Source organism: Babylonia areolata, chromosome 1 (assembly GCF_041734735.1).
Source record: "Babylonia areolata isolate BAREFJ2019XMU chromosome 1, ASM4173473v1, whole genome shotgun sequence".
NCBI classification, from domain to species: Eukaryota; Metazoa; Mollusca; class Gastropoda; order Neogastropoda; family Buccinidae; genus Babylonia; species Babylonia areolata.
Window position 1 is genome coordinate 45,511,532 of NC_134876.1, and position 23,460 is coordinate 45,534,991.

The window sequence follows — 23,460 nt, forward strand, 5'->3', positions numbered from 1 at the left end:
CAATTCTCATACTGACAAGCACGATTCATCAACGAACGCCATTCCAATCATCAGGATTTTAGTGCACATACCATTTGTTTCACACACACGTCTGAAAACACAGCCTGGCTGTGTGTATATATTCTAACTCCACAGCCTCCCTCCCGCCCCTTGCCCTCATGCACTTCAACACTGTCAGTTTTGACAAGCACGGATCATCAAACAACGCTTCTGCAATCATCAGAGCCTGCGAAGGGCAGGGGGATGAGAGGGAGAACACTGACCTCCAGGTGTTTCATGAGGACGGCAACCACCACGTTGACCAGGACAAACTGGGCCATCAGCACGAACACCACGAAGTAGACCGGGGCGATGACTGGGCTGACGCAGCAGTTCCTCACACAGTCGTCAGCGCGGTTGCAGTCCTCTCTCAGAGTATCCTGAAGGCAAAATGTGGCCGTGTTAATGATGGTATTAGCCCCCCCCCCTCTCCCCAGCAAAGAAACAAAACCTATAAAAATCAAACAAACAAGAAGAAGAAGAAGGAAGAGGAGGAGGTTGCAAAGAAGAAGAAGAAGAAGAAGAAGAAGAAGCAGCAGCAGCAGCAACATCAGCAGCAACAGCAGCAGAAGAAGAAGTAGGTTTGGTTCAATCCTCTAGCAAACCATCAAATGACACATGCTATGGTTTGAGCTTAAAAATGATGTCGTCAATTCGCCGGAGGCATGATGTTTTTTCATCAGTCTGGTCAAGTTTTTTTTGTTGTTGTCACTTTCCAAGATCACCATTCTCAAACTATGAGGTACCTAGAAATTACTGTTGACCATGGTCATTGGGAGATACCGTATGCATCAGCCTTTCATGTAAAGAATGATGACCAGAAAACCTAAATCAAACATTAGGGAACTAGCTTTCAAATCTATTTTTACACAGTCTGGCCTGCTGTGCATGCATAAAAAAAATACACTTACTACTCATATCCACCACATGAAAAAATACAAACCCTGTGTCAACTTAACACTACAATACGCTCTCCTAAATGACGGTTTTCACTCCTGGGATGTGCGAAAACAAACAAACAAACAAATAATTTAAAGCAGCAGACAATGTTCGACCTTCATGATGCCATTCCAGTTGTCGCCAGTGGCAACTCTAAAGAGAGTCAGGAAAGCCATGCCAAAGTTCTTGAAGTGGGCGTGTTCACTCAGGCCGACACACGGGTGTTCCAGGGAGCATTCTGAAAGAAGAGCGTGGGAAGTGACGGCACTGATCAAAACAAAAATCGTTTTTGAAATACATTTTTAATGACATTTTCATTACACAATGGAAACACAGAAGAAAGAAAAACAAACATATAAATAGGACACACCACACACACACACACACACACACACACACACACACACACAGAGCAACATACACATAAAACCTATCAATGTTCTTTCTGCTCCAGATTTTTCACCCCAGCACTTACTATCACTATCCATCACTGTTTTGAAGTTTTGTTTGATGTGCAAGGTAACAGAAACGAAAGTGAACATTTAAAACTCAAAACCAACAAAGTAGTTTCTGGTTTTGATACTTTTTAAACAGAACAGATTGTTTTTGTTGTTACAGGGCTGTCACGGACAAATTATTATAATCTACAAACTGGCACACTTACACACACACACACTTACGCACACACACACAGACACACCAATAAACACATACACACACACACACACACACTAAACACACACACAAGCAGCGCTCTTCCCACTCACCAAGGCGACCAAAGAGCTCGACGCCCAAGGCAGCGAAGATGAAGAAGAGGAGGAAGAAGAGGAGACCCAGGTTGCCCACCTGGGGCAGGGCCTGAATCACTGTGTCCAGCAAGGCGCGGATCCCTTTGGCCATCTTCAGCAGCTTCAGCACTGGGGGGATAGGTCATAACAATGATGATGATGATACTGCTACTCATGCTCCTACTACTGCTAAAACTATGATAATCATCATCATCATCATCATGATAGTGTTAATTCTACCTTTTAAGTGTGAAGCCTATTTTATGCTCAGGGACATCTGTTTGCCAGGGGATGTTTTGGTCACATAAGGTATTCTCTCTCTGTGTATATATTATATATATATATATATATATATATATATATATATATATATATATAATATATATAACACAATACTACTACTACTACTACTTCTGCTACTGCCACCATTACTACTATTACTAATGATAGAGATGATGATGATGAAAACTTGTGCAGATATTAATGGGATTCTGCAACCATTCTTTATTTGTATGTAATTGATATCATTGCTATTATTCTTTCATTGCACACAGACGCTTACATACACACACACACACACACGCACGCACACACACAAACATATATACACACACGGAAATTTGCGTCTGGTGGCACCCAGATGATGCTTATAATTATAATTTTAACAATGTTAATTATGATGACGATGACACACACAACACACACACACACACACACACACGATTCAAGAATATTTAATCCTTTAACCCATGCTGGGTTAAAGACGATATAAAGTAACAGCACTGGTATCATTCACCAAAAACTGAAATACAAACAACAAATAAAACGAAATTGGTGATAAAAACAGAAAAAAACAGTCACGCACATACAGAAAAAGCAGTCACGCACATACACACAGCCACCCCTCCCCCCACACAACCACCAACACCCCCACACACACCACCAACACCCCCACACAGACCCCACAGCCCTAACCCCTGGCGATCCTGAGCACCCTCATGACGCGGATGATGGTGGGGTTGATGGGGATGACGTTGGTCCTCATCTCCTCCAGGACGATGCCCACAATGGACAGGATGACGATCAACATGTCCAGCTGGTTCCAGCGGTCACGGATGTAGCGCACGAAGCCCAGGGCCACGATCTTCATCACCGCCTCCAGGATGAAGACGCAGGTGAAGAAGTAGTTGAAGATCTTCAGGGCGAACTGCAGCTCCTGTCACACACGCGCAGACACACACACACACACACACACACACACACACACACACACAATACATGGTGCATGGAAAGTTAAGGAACGCTGATGAAGACGTTGAAGATCTTCAGTGCGAGTTGCTGCTCCTGTACACAGACACAGACACACGCACAAACACACACACACACACACGCACACACTACAGAGTGCACACAAGAAGTGAAGGAGTAGTTGAAGATCTTCAAGGCGAACTGCAGCTTCTGTCTCACACACACACACACACACACACACACACACAGACAGGCACACACACACACACACACACACACACAATACAATGTGCACAAAAAGTTGAGGACAAGACAAATGAGGTCAGGCCGTCTTCAAACTGAACCATAACTTGTGATGTTTTGGATTCGGATCCTCAACAGTTGTTGATTCGGAAATACAGCTTAATCCAGAAGAATTACAACATATTATTGGCATGACTGTGAAGACTGTTTTCACACTATGTTTAATCCAAATATGGCATTGGCAGGCAGAGATTTTCCAGAGAAAATGACAATGTTAAAGTTTGCCACGGACACACAGACATGCATACAGACAGACAGACAGACACACATTCACAGACAATCGGACACTTGGTTATTGCATAGACTTACTGTTAACACAAGTAAGTAAAAAATGGACCACGTTCAGCGAACTTGTGCGCACCCACTCACGCGTGCATACTCACACAACAAAAGCAACAAAAAAAACCAACAAAAAAACCAAAACAAACCAACCAACAAACAAACCCCGCCACCCACCTCTGGCATCATGTAGTACTCCATGGCCATGGTGATGACGTTGAGGCCGATGACCCCAGCGATGGCCAGGTCAAAGTACTTGCTGCTGATGACCGTGTGGATGACCAGCCGGGGCCTGGAGTATGGTGACCAGTACGGTGCTTCTTGCAGCTCTGTCCGAACCAGTGCACTGCGGTCAGTGTGCTAATCAAACCATGAAAAGACTTGGGGAGGTGGGGAGGTAGGGGCGAGGGGGTATTCAAACATGCAACACATCAACATCGTGGTTACGCAAATCTACAAAATTAACACCTTCTGACATACACACTGACAATTTTCATTGCAAAAACAGGACTACAATATCCTATCGATAATGAAGGCCAGGATTCCAGACATAAAATCTCGGCGGGGAAAAGACATCATTCAACAATTCAGTGTGGCTATCCGGTGGTGACCAGTCGTTAGAGTAAATACCATCCACCCATTCCAAAAGAACATTTACAGAAGCGGCCCACAAAGAAAGGTCCACAACTTGCTTGCCGTGAGAGAAGAAACAGGGCAAAACAAAGATGAAATACATTTATATACACAGATGCACCAATGTAGCATGTGTATGTTGGCTGCTTTTGTTAAAATGAACTTTAACACTGGTAAAAATGCCTGAATAGTACGGCGAAAAATAAAACCAACGTGTGAAAATATTTCTTTCAAAGAACTAGTCACTGGTTTCTCAAACCGAAGAATATAGATACATTGAAAGCAAATATCAGGAATGTGGACAGTGCTGACAGTGCAGTATGACTCTAGCTATGTCCACCGTGTTGTTGCTGATAGTACTGATATGATGGTGATGTCTGCCATCTATTATTTCAGACTAAATAATGTAACTCCTTATCGTGAAACTCAGTCAAGAAACCAGCCTCCAGTTCAGCCTGAAAGGACATTTCAGGATCTGCTTTGTAAAGCATGAATTGGATGATGATGGATGCACGTTTCATGTTGACGATACCGGCGATGATCATTGAAACAACACGAAAAAAACAAATACGCAAAAACATCTTAAACATCACACTGATAACGTTTTTCGAATGAAATCAACTGTAGAATGGGAGCCAAAGAAAACACATTGTATTTTCAGCAAAACTCATGGCATGAATCTAAACTTAAAAAAGATTAACCCTTATCAAAATATGAATATTTAAACATTTAACAAGGAATTTTGTTTTCACCATTGAATAAAGATGACGGTAGAAATAACAACCGATCTGTTAGGTACTTCTGTAATTGAATCTTATCTTGATGTTCTTTCACGGACATTTTTTTTATATACTGAATTTGAAGCATTGAAAACAAAAGGAATAACACGTTACCATTACTTTCGACGACAAACCAGATAATACAAATGGATAAAACTTTAAGAAAAAAATCATGAAATGAATAAAGACAACGACAGTTTTCAATGCATGAACATGATTGATGTCAAGACGTGCAGAAGACGAACTTGCCAACCTTTATCAAAGGCAGAGAAACTGTGGGCAGTGTGCAGACAGGACATGACACATCAAATTGCGACAAAACGAACACACTGAGTCTGGCATTGGGAGTTATCAAAACTGAAAACAACACCAAGAAACATGCATCTCTACACTACAAAATCAGTGCCAGTTAAAGAGTCAACTCGAGAAAAACAACAACAACAACATAACTGCAATGGTCAAAGACTGAATATTTCCTCAAAAGGAAATGAAAAATATCTAAATAAGTAAACTAAAGTTACTGATGCCATAGTTCTCTGCAAAGAAAAAGCTGACCAGTAAATTAAAACAAAATCATTCACAACTGTCCATCTCACCTTATGACCTAGTTTGAGGTTGAGGTTAACATGATTTGTTTTGCTGTTTCCGAAGAAGAAACATACGGAACAATCAAATAATACCAGCTGTGTTCCAAGACCACTCAAAATCCACCCATATTTCAACATCTTCAGTCAAATCTTTTCTGAAACAGTGAAACCATCTATAAGAGTTTCACTGAAGCTGTCAACAGATGATACCATGCTGTAATCATTATTTACAATTCGAGTTAAATCGATGTATTGTTCTGTTGTCACATCTAGAATTTAATGTCAGCGAAGAAACTGATTTATTTGCACGATAGTCTGGTTTTTGTCTTCTGAAATGCGTGTCGTTAAGAAAACGAAAATCAGTCAGTATCCATCAGTGTGATCCTTTATTGTGTCTGCGAACACAAAACACTCTGCACACTGCTGAATTTGTTGCACCTATCGTCGAACACACACCATGAAAACATATTTTGCTGCTGCTCTGTAAATACTACCATTTCCAGTGGACTAGAGCACAAAACGCAAGTTAAGTTAAGTTGCTTTAAGGAGGTGTCACTGCGTTCGGACAAATCCACATACGGTACACCACATATGCTAAGCAGATGCCTGACCAGCAGCGTAACCCAACGCGCTTTGTCAAGCCACTGGACAAAACAAAAATGGTGAAAGATGACAGAGTATCCACTGTCTGTCGCAAATATCGCTTGCGTAGTGAAATAAACATGCCTTCCTTTTATTGCATTTTTCAGTGGAGTGTGTGGTCTATATTCACAATTCTATGCTGCATTTACTGTCAGCAGTGAGCTGACAAATGAATTAAAAAATCAATTAACTGCATGATTCACGACAACGTCAAGGAAAAAGATCGATTGCATCTGACACGAAAGAATGAAACGGAAACAGTGAAATTCAGACACTGATACAATCACACAAATACTAACACACTACACGTTTGCAACCGCTGATAATAAGTCTAAAGGCAATACATGAATACAGTGAAAGCAGGTGAAAAGTAATAATACAATCACTCTAAACAGGAAAAAAAAAAAAAAAAAACAGACAAAAAGGAGAAAAAAAGAGCAAGCCGGGGTTTTCGTCAAGAACTTGAGCATACAACTTTGTTGTAAAAAAATAGACTGCTTAAATAAGTACCAACCACCTTTAAAAGTTCTCACACCGAATGAAAAATGAATCAGAAATGACATTCCATGCATTATATTTCCCTTTCTTTTTCAGAACATGTATCAGCTTTGTGAAGTCACTGAATACGGATTTTGAATATTGTGTTTGTGGTGGTGAAGATATGCGCACAGCACACACGAATAGGAGAAAATGCAAACATTTGCCTAGCCTACTTGGTGAATGAAAGGTGCCCAGCTCTTCACCTGGTGGCAACTGAAACATGCTCACGCATGATTTCCCCCACAAAAGCAATGACAATTGGCAGATGACGGCTGTTGAAAGAAAAGGTATTAACAACACGTCAAAGAAAAATCGCTTGCTGACATCAAACTGATTATGCAGACTCATAAGACACATTTAAATACTGGAGGAGACTGAAGGGTGAGCAAGTAAGCAGTTCACAAAGGGAGAAACTTTAAAAAGAGAGAGACTGAGCTTAGAAACATAGCGACATATCACAAACACAAATGGGGCAAAACCAATTCATGAAATTACCCTAAGATGACGAAAATGGTTATTACCAAGCATTTCAAAATTAGATCAAATAAAAAGAAAGTTTACGTAAGCAGAAAATAAACTCATTCGTGTAGAACGAAACATAGGAGCAATTGAAAATATCACAAAACACGAATAAGATCCAATCCATGCTATCAAATAAACTCGAACACTTACACAATGAAAATCATAGAAAAAAGCCTGGTGATGTGATGAAGACGTGCAAACAGAAGTTTAGCAAACAGTTACTAAGTCTGCTACTACACATTAATCAACCAAAATGAACTTAAAATAATAATCAAAACAGTTAGTTCTTTCACATAACAAGGCTTTGAAATACCTGCGCCATTTCATGTTTCTGTCTACCGCAGATAATATTATTGTTAATTGATGATTTCACACATAGTTAACATATCAACATAGTGACAGTGAATTTTCACGAAAGAATGTAATATTCATGACACTATGCCCATGGACAAACTTTACATGAATGGTAATGATCACCCATGAAATTGCACATCAGAATTAGACGGTTTTAGATTATGTGCTTCTGCTTTAAGCAAATACAAGAAAATCACCCCTCTGCAAATATCTTATGCCATTTTCACGTTTTTGTTCATGTGTGTACACTTTTATAACACCCCTTCTCCCAAGATAGATAATATGCGGTATGGAAGATCTCGATGATAAAAGCGATTATACATATGTACACTGACGTTCAGCCGATGGCAAACTTTTGATAGATATACTGATGACAGAAGCAGCTTATATATATATATATATTTACATATATGTATACATTTAATGTACACAGCGAGCTAGATTATATGAATGAAGCCTTGTTAATGTGATGCCAGACTCAGCAGACAATACCAACCAGAACCCGATCCAGATTCTGTGGGGCTAGCGTCCTCATGCTCACTCTTTCGTTTCTTCTCCAGCTTCCCCTGCCGCTTGGCAGCCCGCATGGCCCTCTCCTCCTTCTCCTGGGACTCGCGGCACTTATGGAAGTTCTCCACCACCACGCCGACAAACATGTTCAGCACAAAAAAGCCCACCAGCAGGAGGAAGGAGATGAAGTAGAGCAGTCGCCATTCATTGTAGTTTTCCTTCGGCTGCAAAAAGGAAAATCAAAACGAACTTCGTTTGTTGAGACGATTGGCTTAATCAGTGAAATGAAGACAGGATTATTGTTAAATAAAAGGAAGATCAGCGAAAAAAAAACAGACACAGGCACAGACTGACAGGCAGGCAGACCGACACACACACACACACACACACACACACACACACACACATTACACTATATTCCTCAGAATTGCACGTTTGTGTCCCAAACAATAAGAGATAGAGAACGTTCGTACCAGTACCGCTGTTTACACTGATCCTCAATGGTAACGGGCGAAGAGGACCACGTCATACTTTACAGACGCTAAAGTCAGTTTCAGAGTGAAGCGGTGGCCTAGCAGCAATGCACCCGACTAGAAGGCGACTGTCAACAAGTTCGATTTCCATATACAAACCGGAATATCTAACCCCGCCTCCCTTCACTTGACCTAAAGTGATGGTGTGGGTGTGGGACGGAAGTCCTATGTGCAGCATGCAATAAACGCAAGAAAAAGAATCGACAGGAACTAAAGAATTGTCTCTGTCCGAATTCTGTGGAAATATCTACTCTGATAGTACAACAAACAAAGCAGCCTGAATTTCACGCTGAGAAATCGGTTTGACAAAACGTAGCACATCAACAATAAACAGAAACGTCTTTTTTGTGTACAGAACAATATCCGCTTGTGACATTAATCTAAATCAGAGATTTTCAACAGACTTAGACAATAATTATTACTGTGTTTGAAAGAACTTGTTCTGATATATACCAGATATTTGCTGCCCTGCATCATTTACAAAACTTACAGCGCCAGATTCAGCTCATGCTAACAAACCACCACACCCCCAGAACACCCTTTGCTCATAACATTTTGATTAATTCAATGATATTCATTTTATATTTTCCTAAAGAGCCACCCACCCTGACAATTAATAAAAGCGAAATCATAGAATAGGTTTCTATAAAACATACTTTGAAAACATATCTTAAACAAGAGAGGCAAGGCCTTCAAGACTCACTTGTGACACACTTAAAAAAAAATCTAATCGTTAAAATGTGTTCTGTATTTGTTATTATAAAGCTTCGCGTTTAAAAAGAAAAAAAGAAAAAAAAGTCCTAAACAGATTCGAACCCCGCGTGTTCGGGTGAGAAGAAACTGCCTTATCCATGACACTATCGTGGCTCCTTAATTGACGTTCTAAAATTTAACATTTGAACATACTTTTTTAAAGGGCGATAAATCAACTGCGGTATTCGCAGTGAGAACGGTGTTTAAATCATATTCTGGTGTATCTTGGGCATTCAAAAAATCTTTAAGGGAAAAAAAAAAAAAAAAAAAAAATCTTTTTAATGGCTATCGCCGCAATCACACTGCAACATTTAGCCGTTTTCACTAGATCTAGATAGATGTACAAGTTTAGTTTCACCCACCGGGAATGTAGTACGACACGGTCGATTCAATTTCTCTTTTATGTTCATTCTAGTTTTATAGTTTTAAAGTTGATATGAAAATTTAGTATTTTGTTAAACTAATAACATGTAGAGCCAAGTACACGTACTTCTAAACGTCGTAAGAAGTGAAAAGGACTTCATTTGAGAAAAGTCAAGACTGGAAATTTTTTCGTTTCATCCTGATCAGTTCAAGAGTATTAACTCGCATGGTTTACAATTTTTAACTGTGAATTCCGACTGATTCTGTGGATTTTTGTTATGGCAGTTTGGGGCATAATCCAGTAAGTGATGAGACGTTCACAAATCTTTCTCTGAATAAATATTTAACAGTCTCCTTCTCCAAATTTCCATCACATGTTATCGCGTATTATCCATTGAATATAGGATTGAACGGGCAGGTCAACAATTTGAAACAAAATGGCGTCGTTCGCGTTCGCGAAGAATATGAGCACGCACTTTGAATGTGTATAAATATGTGTACGCAATTGATTTTTGCCCATGACCTTCAGGGCTCAGCCAACAGATCTGTAAAGTCCACTCGTCGTCTTGATTTTAGTATTTTCCGAAAAAGGCCACTTGGGTGAATGAACATAGTGAAAGCCCTGTACACTGAGAGTAAAACACATAAGCTTTTTATGTATTGAGCATAATTTCAAAATGTAATGTTTAAGATGAGAAAGATCAGTTTAAAGCAAATTAACTCCCCTAGCATTAATTACAGAGTAATTTCCCTTTTTTACTAACTGCACCAAAACGTTTGCAAAATAAATAAAACTTCCATGCTTAGCAAAAGAAGTTCCTGTTTGAACAAAAAATGATAATAATGACTGCTCTTGTTGTTGTGTCAGAATATCAGATCAAAGTGCCAAGCTTAGAGAATACAAAAAATATAACAGTAAATGCAGTTTACATATAATTAGGCTTCATTTTTGTGTGTGCCCATCCCAGAGGTGCAATATTGTTTTAAACAAGATGACTGGAAAGAACTGAATTTTCCCTATTTTTACGCCTAATTTGGTGTCAACTGACAAAGTATTTGCAGAGAAAATGTCAATGTTAAAGTTTACCACGGACACACAGACACACACACACCCACAGACAACCGAACACCGGGTTAAAACATAGACTCACTTTGTTTACACAAGTGAGTCAAAAATTCAGTTCCTGATACTGCATCCCGATACCATCATCTGCATCACAAAACTGAAAGCCAAATCCAAGAGGACGAAAAAAGAGATGATACTTTTTTGTGTTCAGCTAACTTTACATGTTCCATCCGTACTGGAAAACCCAAACCAAACAAACACAAAAAGTGCCGTGGTGTTTGTGTTCAGCTAATATCCAAATTAAACTGAAAAAAACAACAACAAAAATCTGCAAAACATTCTCTGGGTTGGGTCGCAAGTTTCCTTAGCGTTAAAAACGTTCCAAAGTCTAAGGAATTACCGTTGAGTTAGGAGTGGACTTTATGCTGAGCAAACTTAGCTCTGTTAAGATCGCCCATGTGCTTTGATTTCTCCTCTGCACAAGATATAGCGCTATGTAAAAACTGATTGTCATTATGCCACCCGGCATTGGAGTTTGAACAACTACAGACACGTAGCCAATCCACGGTCTGACCTGCTGGTCGACGCCCACAGCATCCAGCCCTGTGTACATGATCTGCACCCAGCCGTCCTTGGAGGCCAGCACGAAGAGCGCCATCAGAGCCTGAAAAAACAGGGCACCACAAACAGACTGAACACAGGGCACCACAAACAGACTGAACACAAGGCACCGCAAACAGACTGAAAGAAGGCAGGGCACCACAAATGGCCTGAAAGAACGCAGGGCACCACAAACAGACTGAACACAGGGCACCACAAACAGACTGAACACACCACAAACAGACTGAACACAGGGCACCACAAACAGACTGAACACACCACAAACAGACTGAACACAGGGCACCACAAACAGACTGAACACAGGGCACCACAAACAGCCTGAACACAGGGCACCACAAACAGACTGAAAGAACGCAGGGCACCACAAACAGCCTGAAAGAACGCAGGGCACCACAAACAGACTGAACACAGGGCACCACAAACAGACTGAACACACCACAAACAGTCTGAACACACAAACAGTCTGAACACACCACAAACAGACTGAAAACAGGGCACCACAAGGAGATTGAACACAGGGCACCACAAACAGCCACAGCCTGAAAACTGGACTGGGCACAGAAACAGCCACAGCCTGAAAACAGGGCACCACAAACAGACTGAACACACCACAAACAGACTGAAAACAGGGCACCACAAACAGACTAACGCAGGGCACCACAAACAGACTGAAACATAAAAACAGGGCATCACAAACAGCCAACAGTTCCATCACCGGCAACAAAGTTGAGCCTGCATGATTCTGGGAACAGCTGTCACACACACACACACGCACAGACATACACATGCACACACTATCTATCTCTCTTCGCGTTTGCAACCACCCAGACAACAAATCCTAACGTATGCAAGCACACGGACTCTCTCCAATTCTCCGTCCATCTTTCTCTCAAACAGTAAGAAAAGCCACCACTGGACGAACAACAGTAAAGTTAAAACCAATGAAGCTGCATGATGATGAAAGTGTATGGTGCATGACTGACGTGTACACAGACACGCTTCAAACAGGTTCATCAGTTCATCCAACACGCCAGTGAAGCAGGCCCTGACCTGTCCCAAGCTGTCAAAGTTGTACTTGTGGTTGATCCACACGTTCTTCTTGTCCTCCTCACACTGAGTGCGGTTGGTGATGTTCTGGATGCTGGGCCCTTTGCAGTAATAGAAGGTGCCTTTGAACAACTGCAACAGGAAAGAATGGATAGGTTAAAAAAAAAAGTGAGCTGACGACAATCATAAAACAATCTCGACGCGTATATGTCACGTATTGGCATTTATATTTTAGCACATCCTTGACATAATATTTGCACTCACTCACCAACTCACTCACTAACTCACTCACTCACTAAATAATTAAATCAATCAACCAATCACTTTATCGTCTGAAACTGAGTACAGATAATTATTCGCTTTCAGGCTCATTGTAAGAAAAACAAAATTGTTGAGAAATAGGACTTTTGAAAGAAGAAGGCATTTATCCTACCATTAAATCAAAAACACTCACATGAACATGGTGTGATAGGGTTGGGGAAGAGGGAAGGAAGGGCGTTGCACTATCAACAATGTTCGTGGATATAAGTTACAGCATGTAATTTAAAGTTATATCACTTAAAAACGTATGTCAAATATTTGAATCATGCAGGCAACCACCAACGATCGTACTCACAAGCCAGCTAGCTGATCAAGCAGCTTGATCAACCAGACAACCAATGAATCAACCACAAACTTTCTTACTCAGCCAGCCATATGGAACATGTCTGAATATCACAATGCATACCTGCAACCAAGCTAGCAAGCCCCCCCACCCCCTAAAAAAAAACCAAAACAAAAAACAAAAAAACCCACCCTAAAACAAAAAAACAAACAAACCAGGAGTGTAGCCCTGCAATGTATGTGGGCGGCAGTGTATATCAAGGATTGATCTTACACCTGAGGACCCACTTCAGCAGTTTCAGTCTCTCAAGGAGGCGACACTGTTTTCGGACAAATCCATATATGCTACACCGCATCTGCTGGGCAGTGGTCATACAGCAGCATAACCCAACGCGCTGGTCAGGCCTTGAGTGCATGCTAATATATGTGTACCTGTCAGGGTGTGTTTCCTCTGCAGAATTTTGATTTCCCAGTCAAACGTTGGAGAAGTCCAGGAGTGGGAATCAAACCCAGCCTATCACGGACACTGTGTTGGCAGATGAGCGTCTTAACCATTGTGCTACCTTCCTCCCACCCCAACTTAAACAAAAACCCATGAAGTCTGCTCCGTCTATTCATTCGGCGTGCCGACGGCAAGAGACTCCAACTGATATCATTTAAGAGTGGAAAGACAGGAAAAGTGAAGACTGAATACAACTGGGTATCAGGACGCCCAAGATCACACACACACACACACACACACACACACACACACGCACGCACACACAGAGACACAACAGACAATATAACTGGGTACCTGGACGCCCAAGATGGCATACACACACACAGACACAAACAAACACACACAGACACAGCACAGACAATACAACTGGGTACCTGGACGCCCAAGATGACATACACGCACACAGACACAAACAAACACAGATAGCACAGACAATATAACTGGGTACCTGGACATCTAAGATGACATACACACACAGACACAAACACACACACACAGACACAGCACAGACAATACAACTGGGTACCTGGACGCCCAAGATGACATACACACACACAGACACAAACACACACACACAGACACAGCACAGACAATACAACTGGGTACCTGGACGCCCAAGATGACATACACACACACAGACACAAACACACACACAGACAGCACAGACAATACAACTGGGTACCTGGACGCCCAAGATGACATACACACACACAAACACAAACAAACACACACAGACACAGCACAGACAATACAACTGGGTACCTGGACGCCCAAGATGACATACACACACACAAACACAAACAAACACACACAGACACAGCACAGACAATACAACTGGGTACCTGGACGCCCAAGATGGCATACACACACACACAGCCACAAACAAACACACACAGACACAGCACAGACAATACAACTGGGTACCTGGACGCCCAAGATGACATACACACACACACAGCCACAAACAAACACACACAGACACAGCACAGACAATACAACTGGGTACCTGGACGCCCAAGATGACATACACACACACACAGCCACAAACAAACACACACAGACACAGCACAGACAATACAACTGGGTACCTGGACGCCCAAGATGACATACACACACACACAGCCACAAACAAACACACACAGACACAGCACAGACAATACAACTGGGTACCTGGACGCCCAAGATGACATACACACACACAAACACAAACACACACAGACACAGCACAGACAATACAACTGGGTACCTGGACGCCCAAGATGACATACACACACACAAACACAAACAAACACACACAGACACAGCACAGACAATACAACAGGGTACCTGGACGCCCAAGATGACATACACACACACACAGCCACAAACAAACACACACAGACACAGTACAGACAATACAACTGGGTACCTGGACGCCCAAGATGGCATACACACACACAGACACAAACACACACACACAGACAGCACAGACAATACAACTGGGTACCTGGACGCCCAAGATGACATACACACACACAGCCACAAACAAACACACACAGACACAGCACAGACAATACAACTGGGTACCTGGACGCCCAAGATGACATACACACACACAGACACAAACAAACACACACAGACACAGCACAGACAATACAACTGGGTACCTGGACGACCAAGATGACATACACACACAGACACAAACACACACACACACAGCACAGACAATATAACTGGGTACCTGGACACCCAAGATGGCATACACACACACAGACACAAACACACACAGCACAGACACAGCACAGACAAAACAACTGGGTACCTGGACACCCAAGATGACATACACACACACAGACACAAACACACACAGCACAGACAATACAACAGGGTACCTGGACGCCCAAGATGCCGAAGATGATGAAGAAGGTGCAGCAGATGAGGACGATGTTGCCGATGGGCCTCAGGGAGGACAGCAGGGTCTGCACCACCAGCTTCAGGCCCGGGGCACGGCTGATCACCCTGCACAGTGTAATTTCCACGCTGTTATCTGATCCATTACAGACTGAATGCTGCCCAATGTCAAGTGCGTTCGTTTCACTGATGTAAGCATACCATTTCTGACTATGGGTTGGTTGAAGCCTTACCACACGAACACACACACACACAAACACACACACACACACACAAGGTACCTCAGAGGTCGCAGTGTACGCAGAAGCCTGAAGACCCTCAGGATGCCGAAGATGCGCGGACTGCTGTTGGCGGTGAGAGAGATGAGGATGTCCACCAGAGAGATGATGACCAGGAACCCGTCCATCACGTTCCAGCCGCTCTTCAGGTAGGCGTGCTTCCCAACGATTAGACCTTTGGCAATCACCTGAAAAAAGAACGATCAGATCTTTGGCAATCACCTGAAAAAAAAAGAACGATCAGATCTTTGGCAATCACCTGAACAACAAAAACCGTCCAGACATTTGTCGGTCAACTGATAAAACGACCAGACCTTTGGTTCAACATTCATCAGAAAAAAAACCCACAAAAAAACAAACAAACACGTGTGAGGGTTCTCATTATTCTTATGGAAGCAAAAACTTGCATTCTTGAAGACAATACCTATGGCAATCTCCAGAAAAAAAAGTGCGAGGGTTCTCATTACACTCTCCAGGTAGGATTTTTGGCAATCTCGTGTGATGGATCTCGGTTATGATAATGATGATGGTCACGATGATGATGATGATGATGATGGAGGTGGTTATTATCATTATGTATAGGCCTTAAGCAAGTCTACAAGACAGTCAGACAGACACACTTGTTGCACACACGCACACACACACACACACACAGACCCACCTTCACCAACATCTCTATGGCAAACACCACTGTGAACACATAGTTGGCGTACGTGAGAAACTGCCTCTCCTGTAAGAGTACAATCAAAACAACATGTCATTTGATAATCTGTAAAATGAGTTCACCACATGGATTACTGAACGGTGGAAAAAAAAAATGAGCGGATCACGTCAAAGTAACATTACATATCCATTTATCAGTTAGCCACTGCACATCGATTATAAAATTAAGCATAAAATTATACCATTTGATGCGTTTTTCTTGCATAGACGGGAATTTGTGTGAAGAATCTTTTTTACACACGGAGGCTCAGATTTTAGAAATGGGTATATACACGAACACACACGCATACACACACACACACACACACGAACACACACATGCACGCAAACACACGCAAACAAAAGCACACAGACACACACACACACACACACACACACTACCACACACACGGACACTACACATACACAAACACACACACATATATACCGACACACACACACACACACACACACACACCGACACACACACACATACCAAACACACACAACACAACCCCCACACCCGACACACTCACACACGAATACACACACACAAACAGACACACACACACACACACACACACACACACACACACACACACACACACTCACTGAGCTGGTGGGAGGGATGTCAGGCCGCTCCATGGCCAGAGTGATACAGTTAAGGGCGATGAAGAAGAGAACACAGTTGTCGAACCAGCGCCGAGAGATCAGGTAATGACACAGGCGACGCAGTCTGAAACATAGCCATTCTGTGCTGTGCTGTGCTGTGCTGTGTTGTGTTGTGTTGGGTAGCGTTGCAACGGGATGCGCTGTGTTGTGTTGTGTGTTTTGTTGCCGTTGCGGTGTGTTGTGCGTTGTGTTGCCGTTGTGGTGTGTTGCGTTGCTATGCGTTGTGTTGCCGTTGCAGAGTGGTATGGTGTGTTGTGCTGTATTGTGTTGCAACGGGTTGCGTTGAGTTGCGCTGGGTTGTGCGATGTGTTGCTTTGTTTTGTTCTGTGCTGTGTTGTGTTGCCGTTGCGGTGTTATGTGGTGTGGTGTTAGTGTAGTGTGGTGTAGTGTGGTGTGGTGTAGTGTGGTGTTATGTTGCCTTTTGTCACAAAAGATTATTGTGTGAAATTCGTGGCTGAAGTATGAAATCAACTGACGTAAAATGGCTGTGTGAAATCTGGCCCAATCATCATCAATATATTAAAAAAAAACCCCAACTTATCCGGAACTACAAGAAAGAACACAAGCAGACACACACACACACACACACACACAATCAATGATCTTAACTGTTTACATTCATTTTACTATTACACTATTAGGAATAGAAAACAAATCCAGAGACAACGTCACACCTGAGTTGTAAGAGAACGCACACACACACACACACACACACAGAGATAATTTTATTTTCTTCGCTCACGCGTGTTCGTTGGGCAGCAGGTAGAAGGAATACTCGTGACGTTCCAGGAAGCAGCCTTTGGGTTCAGGGCACCAGGAACAGTTCCAGTCCTAAAACAATTGACAGCGCTGACACTGGGTCCCGTTTGATGCACAGTTAACAGAATACAAGTTATTTCATTGCACGACTATACCTCTTATTATATCTAAACATTGTACAAGATAACTGAAATGTGTGCAGATGTGTCAAAGATTGACGACAATAACAACTAACATCAACGATAATAATAATAATTAGAAGAAGAAGTAGAAAAAGAAGATGGAGGAGGAGAAGAAGAAGAAGAAGAAGGAGAAGAAGAAGAAGAAGGAGAAGAAGAAGAAGAAGAAGAAGAAGAAAAAACAACAACAACAACAGCAACAACAACTACAAGCTCCTTACAATTTCCACCCCTGACGCCCGCTCCCCTCTCCCCCATCCCAACTAACCGTTATGTCAATGTCAGGATCGTCCTCGTTCTCCCCCCCTCTCCCCCTCCCCACTCACCGTTATGTCAATGTCAGGATCGTCCTCGTTCTACCCCCCTCCCACCCATCCTCCCCTCCACTCACCGTTATGTCAATGTCAGGATCGTCCTCGTTCTCCCCCCTCTCCCCCCCCCCACTCACCGTTATGTCAATGTCAGGATCGTCCTCGTTCTCTCCCCCTCACCCCCCCCCCCACTCACCGTTATGTCAATGTCAGGATCGTCCACGTCCTCCCCCTCCCCCCCCCCCCCACTCACCGTTTCGTCAATGGCGTCACGATCGTCCTCGTTCTCCTTCCCCCCCCCGCCCCCCCCAACTCACCGTTTCGTAAATGGCGTCACAATCGTATTCGTTCCCATATCCACCTCCCATCCCCCACTAACCGTTTCATCAATGGCGTCAGATCGTCCTCCTTCTCCTCTACACCCCCCGCACCCCCCCCCCCCCACTCACAGTTTCGTCAATGGCGTCAGGATTGTCCTCGTTCTCCCCCCCCCCCCCCACTCACCGTTTCGTCAATGGCGTCACGATCGTCCTCCTTCTCCTCTCCCCCCCTCATTGTCCTTGTTCTCCTCTTCCCCCCTCCCCCCCACTCACTGTTTCGTCAATGGCGTCACGATTGTCTTCGTTCCCCTATCCACCTCCGTTTCATCAATGGCGTCAGAACGTTCTCGTTCTCCTCTACCCCCGCCCCCACCCCACTCAACAACAACAGCAACAACTACAAGCTCCTTACAATTTCCACCCCTGGTGCCCACTCCCCCCCCCCCCTCAACTCACCGTTATGTCAATGTCAGGATCGTCCTCGTTCTCCCCTCTCCCCCCCCCCCCCACTCACCGTTTCGTCAATGGCCTCACGATCGTCTTCGTTCCCCTATCCACCTCCCACCCCCCACTAACCGTTTCATCAATGGCGTCACGATCGTCCTCGTTCTCCCCCCCCCTAGCCCCCCCCCCCCCCCCCACTCACCATTTCGTCAATGGCGTCAGGATCGTCCTCGTTCTCCCCTCCCCTACCCCCCCCCCTCCACTCCACTCACCGTTTCGTCAATGGCGTCAGGATCGTCCTCGTTTTCCTCTACCTACCCCCCCCCCCCCCGCCCCCCTCACTCACCGTTTCTTCAATGGCGCCAGGATCGTTCTCGTTCTCCTTCTGCCCCCCCCCCCCGCCTCCCCTCCACCACGCACCCCTCCCCCTCCCCACTCACCGTTTCGTCAATGGCGTCAGGATCGTCCTCGTTCACCTCCTCGGACTCCCCCCGCTCCAGCGCCACGCTGACGTTGACGTGGTCGTGAAGGTTCTTGGCCTTGTGCTGCTCCTCCTTGGACGCCCCGCTCCCCAGGGAGTTCACCGTGCGGTGGCTGGTGAACGAGTTCTGCCGGCTCAGCTCGAAGGAATTGCAGACGCTCTTGCCGGAGCTGATGGAGTTGTTGCGGCTCCAGCTGTGGTTGCTCTTGATGGAGTTCTTGGGCGTCAGGGTGCGCGTGCCCTTGACCGAGTTCTGCGGGCTGAAGGTGCGCTGGTTGTTCAGCGGCAGGTGCCCGTTGCAGTCGCTGATAAAAAAAAGTCGGGGGTTGGGTATGCAATGAGAATAAAGAAGGCAAAAGTTGGAATTATTCGTAATTGTTTTAATCTGGTTCCCCTATTGAATACTCTCGTTCGTTAAGTGATTTTCTATAAGTGTTCTTTATCTATTTTATTCACTTCAAATATTCAACTTTGATTCCACCTTGCACCTATCCTATCCACCATACAACCCTTCCTTCTTTCCTATCGTTTGATTTATTTACTTTTAAACGGTAACATTCAAATGTCAAAATTAATAACTTAACTAAATGACTACAATCACCAGTATGTGTGAAGGGACATTTAAACGAAATTCCTCCTGAATACTCTTGATAATTACGTGGATTTCAAAGCTTGATTGTTACATTTAGATATTGCATACTGTTTCGGATTTAACTTTCAGTAAAGTACACTTTCAGGCATTGTTTCAAATCTTAAAAGGGAAGAAGAATAAATTGTATACGGTTATCAATACTTTGAACGACGTAAACAGATATTTTTAATGAAATCTCAGAATCTTGAAGTCAGCGACAAAGACCATTAATTTCCTATTTATCTGTCTGTCTGGCTATCTACCTTCCTGCCTATCAGTCTATCTGTATACCTATCAAGCTATCTAATTCTGTATGTCTGTGTCTCTATATATCTATCTGTGCACAATTCTGCTGAAGCTGTATATAATCTGCGCTCATTTTCTCTTCCACGCACTAAAATATGCAGAATAACTGCATTACTGAAATATTGTTGTGCAGCATTTTGTAGTTTGGAGGCATAACGAGAGCGAGAGAGCGAGAGAGACAGAGAGAGAGAGGGAGAGAGAACTTTTACAGAGAGGAGAGAGAGAGAGAGAGAGAGACAGAGACAGAGAGCTCAGAACTTTTAAAGAGAAAGAGAGAGAGAGAGAGAGAGAGAGAGAGAGAGAGAGAGAGAGAGAGACAGAGAGAGAGAGAGAGAACATAACTATTAATGTGAGGTCACCGACCTGTATTACACATAATTACACGTGTTGTGCACACACACAGAAACCAAACCTTGAGCAGGATAAACGACAATAAGCAGAAAAGACATACTGACGATATAACAAAAAAAAAAGACGTGAAGAGAGAGAGAGAGAGCGGGAGAGAGAGGGGCAGAGGGAGAGGAGAGAGAGAGTCTACCCCCGAGGTTAATGATCCAATCATATCAAAACATTTTTTGACAAAAAGAAATTGAGATCTCATGCCAACACTCCATGTTTCTCACAGCAAAAAAACAAATATAACAAACAAACAAAAATCAACAACATGTACACATACAACGTCAATACACACCAAACTGTCTCAAGAACAGAACAGATTATCACTCCAAATGTTACCACACCAAAACCCAGATGAACAAATGGTGACTGCTGGACCTTTTAAAACGAAGTTAAAATGGTAAAAAATGGTTTAAAATCAAAGGTATCTTAAGATGAAGATAAAAACGACGTTTCGAGTCATAAACTCTTTGTCAAGTGAAGAGGTGGAGAAGCCTTGGCAGGTCTCAGCAGCCTGTATTGTATTTTACCTTCATCTTAAGGTGCCTTTGATTTTAAACCATTTTTTAAAACCGTTTTAACACCAAAACCCAGTTGCACCACAAAATGATCCATTTACTCTGTTCAATCCCCAGTTGACAACATTCATTTTACAGATGACAAAATTTCGAGCAGTCGGTGTGAAGCATATTTTTTTTATATGTGATATAAGCTAAACACACAGAATGATAAAAACACAAATCAATGCCCATCAGTTTTAGTGAATATTAGCCAATACAAAATTGGCCAGGAAACGTTATATCACTGTCCACATGTGCACAAAATTCAAATCAATCATTCAACATCCTACAGGCTGCCTACATACACGGACATATAAGCACAACAATTGCTGTCTACGAGGTCTCGCAAATGTTCCTATCATGTCAGGATTATTCGGAAAGGTTTAACTCACTCAGTACGGCCAGTCCTCTCTTCTCCTCTACACATACCCCTCGGATGTCCAGTGGGTGTCTGAATGACCCAACCTTTAGCTTCCGTCGTCAGAATTGTGGTATTCTTTGTCAACATTCACCTCTTCAGTATAAGAGCCTTCCGCTTGCAATATTTTGATGATGGTAACTGGGGTGAAACGCTGTTAACGTCGTCTCTTTCGCCGTTCGTATGGAGAGAGTTAATTTCATAACATTTAATTCTGCATCTTTCGCTACCAAAGAAACAGTTTGACAGAAAAAAAGAGTACATACATTAAATTTGTTTTTTTCTTTGGCCTTGTAAGTTTGAGACAATCTCAATGTCTTATCCTCACTGTGACCTTCACCTGTAGTCAAAGTCAACCACGAAGCTCAGAGTTTCAGAATATCTTGCAGGCATCTGGTTTGTCAGCCATATAGTAAAAAAAAAAAAAAAAAAAAAAAGTCTGCACACCTCTCTGGAGTTGCCTAGAACATGTGACCTGGAACCAAGGTCAAAGTCAAATAATCGATCGTTTTCAATAGAATTCAAATAATGGGGAAACAACCCGACTGTCAAACACAGAAATCTGTTGTGAGTAAAACGCAGTGCAATGCAATACAACCAACTTCGATCCAGCGGTGTGCGACATAGCGTCAGCTTCCAAGGACAGACAGACAGGCAGACAGAACGTGGCAAACTTCCCAGCTGTAACCGGTTCCTGTACCAAAGAACTGGTACAAAACAAACAAGACGATACTGAACAGAAATCAAACCTGATTTGACGGAAACGTGTAAAACAGAATCAAGTAGCAGGTTTCATGCAAACGAAAAAGACGGGGCATAAAAAACAACAACATAACAGACCATTACGCACAAAACCACGAAATCAACAGAACACTCACACGCACAATAGATATTCCATGATCAAGACTGACCAAAAGATGGAAAATATAAGTCGAAGAGAATGAGGGGAGAATTACAGATCGAGGAAATGAAGCTGTACTTTCTTTGATTTTCATAAAAAAAAAGAATAACAAATATACCGTCATTCTGGATCTAAACTCATTTATCCTGAACACCAAATGATTAAAAAGAAATTAATGGAAATTGTAGAATGTGACGGCAACTGAAAAAGAAACGTCTGGACCAAATTTTTAAGCCAGTCGCAGTTGCTCGGTAGAACTCTGGACACATAGCCTTTAACAGAAATGCTACGACAGATTGGGCGGCAAAGGAAGTCAAGCGAAAGGACATCCAATATTAACCTGTTATGTTAAGCAAAAAACCCCGCCAAAATCATGGATACAGACAATGACGTTTTGGAAGAATGGAGGAAGAGAGCATATTGAGACACCACCAACGAAAACAGGGCCATCTGCAGTGGACATGTGTTCCTCATGAGAACAAAACTTTACTGCATCCGGAGAGATTTATAAAACACTGTGGAGAAGCAGACCAGTATCCATATCGCAACCCAAAGCTTTTG

At 42.9% G+C, this 23,460-nt stretch overlaps 1 protein-coding gene across 1 annotated transcript in view; it reads right to left on the bottom strand.

Moving 5' to 3' along the window:
* The window catches only part of LOC143283449 (voltage-dependent T-type calcium channel subunit alpha-1I-like), an 87,540-nt gene that overhangs the window by 19,580 nt on the left and 44,500 nt on the right, over positions 1 to 23,460 (bottom strand). The window contains exons 17-30 of the mRNA XM_076589689.1: positions 19,647 to 19,992; positions 17,936 to 18,024; positions 17,134 to 17,257; positions 16,481 to 16,549; positions 15,823 to 16,007; positions 15,523 to 15,649; positions 12,550 to 12,678; positions 11,453 to 11,542; positions 8,150 to 8,387; positions 3,774 to 3,925; positions 2,742 to 2,982; positions 1,746 to 1,895; positions 1,095 to 1,216; positions 264 to 419 (exon numbers count right to left, since the gene is read on the bottom strand). Of these exons, the coding sequence (XP_076445804.1) occupies positions 264 to 419; positions 1,095 to 1,216; positions 1,746 to 1,895; positions 2,742 to 2,982; positions 3,774 to 3,925; positions 8,150 to 8,387; positions 11,453 to 11,542; positions 12,550 to 12,678; positions 15,523 to 15,649; positions 15,823 to 16,007; positions 16,481 to 16,549; positions 17,134 to 17,257; positions 17,936 to 18,024; positions 19,647 to 19,992 (2,218 nt within the window). The remainder of the gene's footprint in view (positions 1 to 263; positions 420 to 1,094; positions 1,217 to 1,745; positions 1,896 to 2,741; positions 2,983 to 3,773; positions 3,926 to 8,149; positions 8,388 to 11,452; positions 11,543 to 12,549; positions 12,679 to 15,522; positions 15,650 to 15,822; positions 16,008 to 16,480; positions 16,550 to 17,133; positions 17,258 to 17,935; positions 18,025 to 19,646; positions 19,993 to 23,460) is intronic.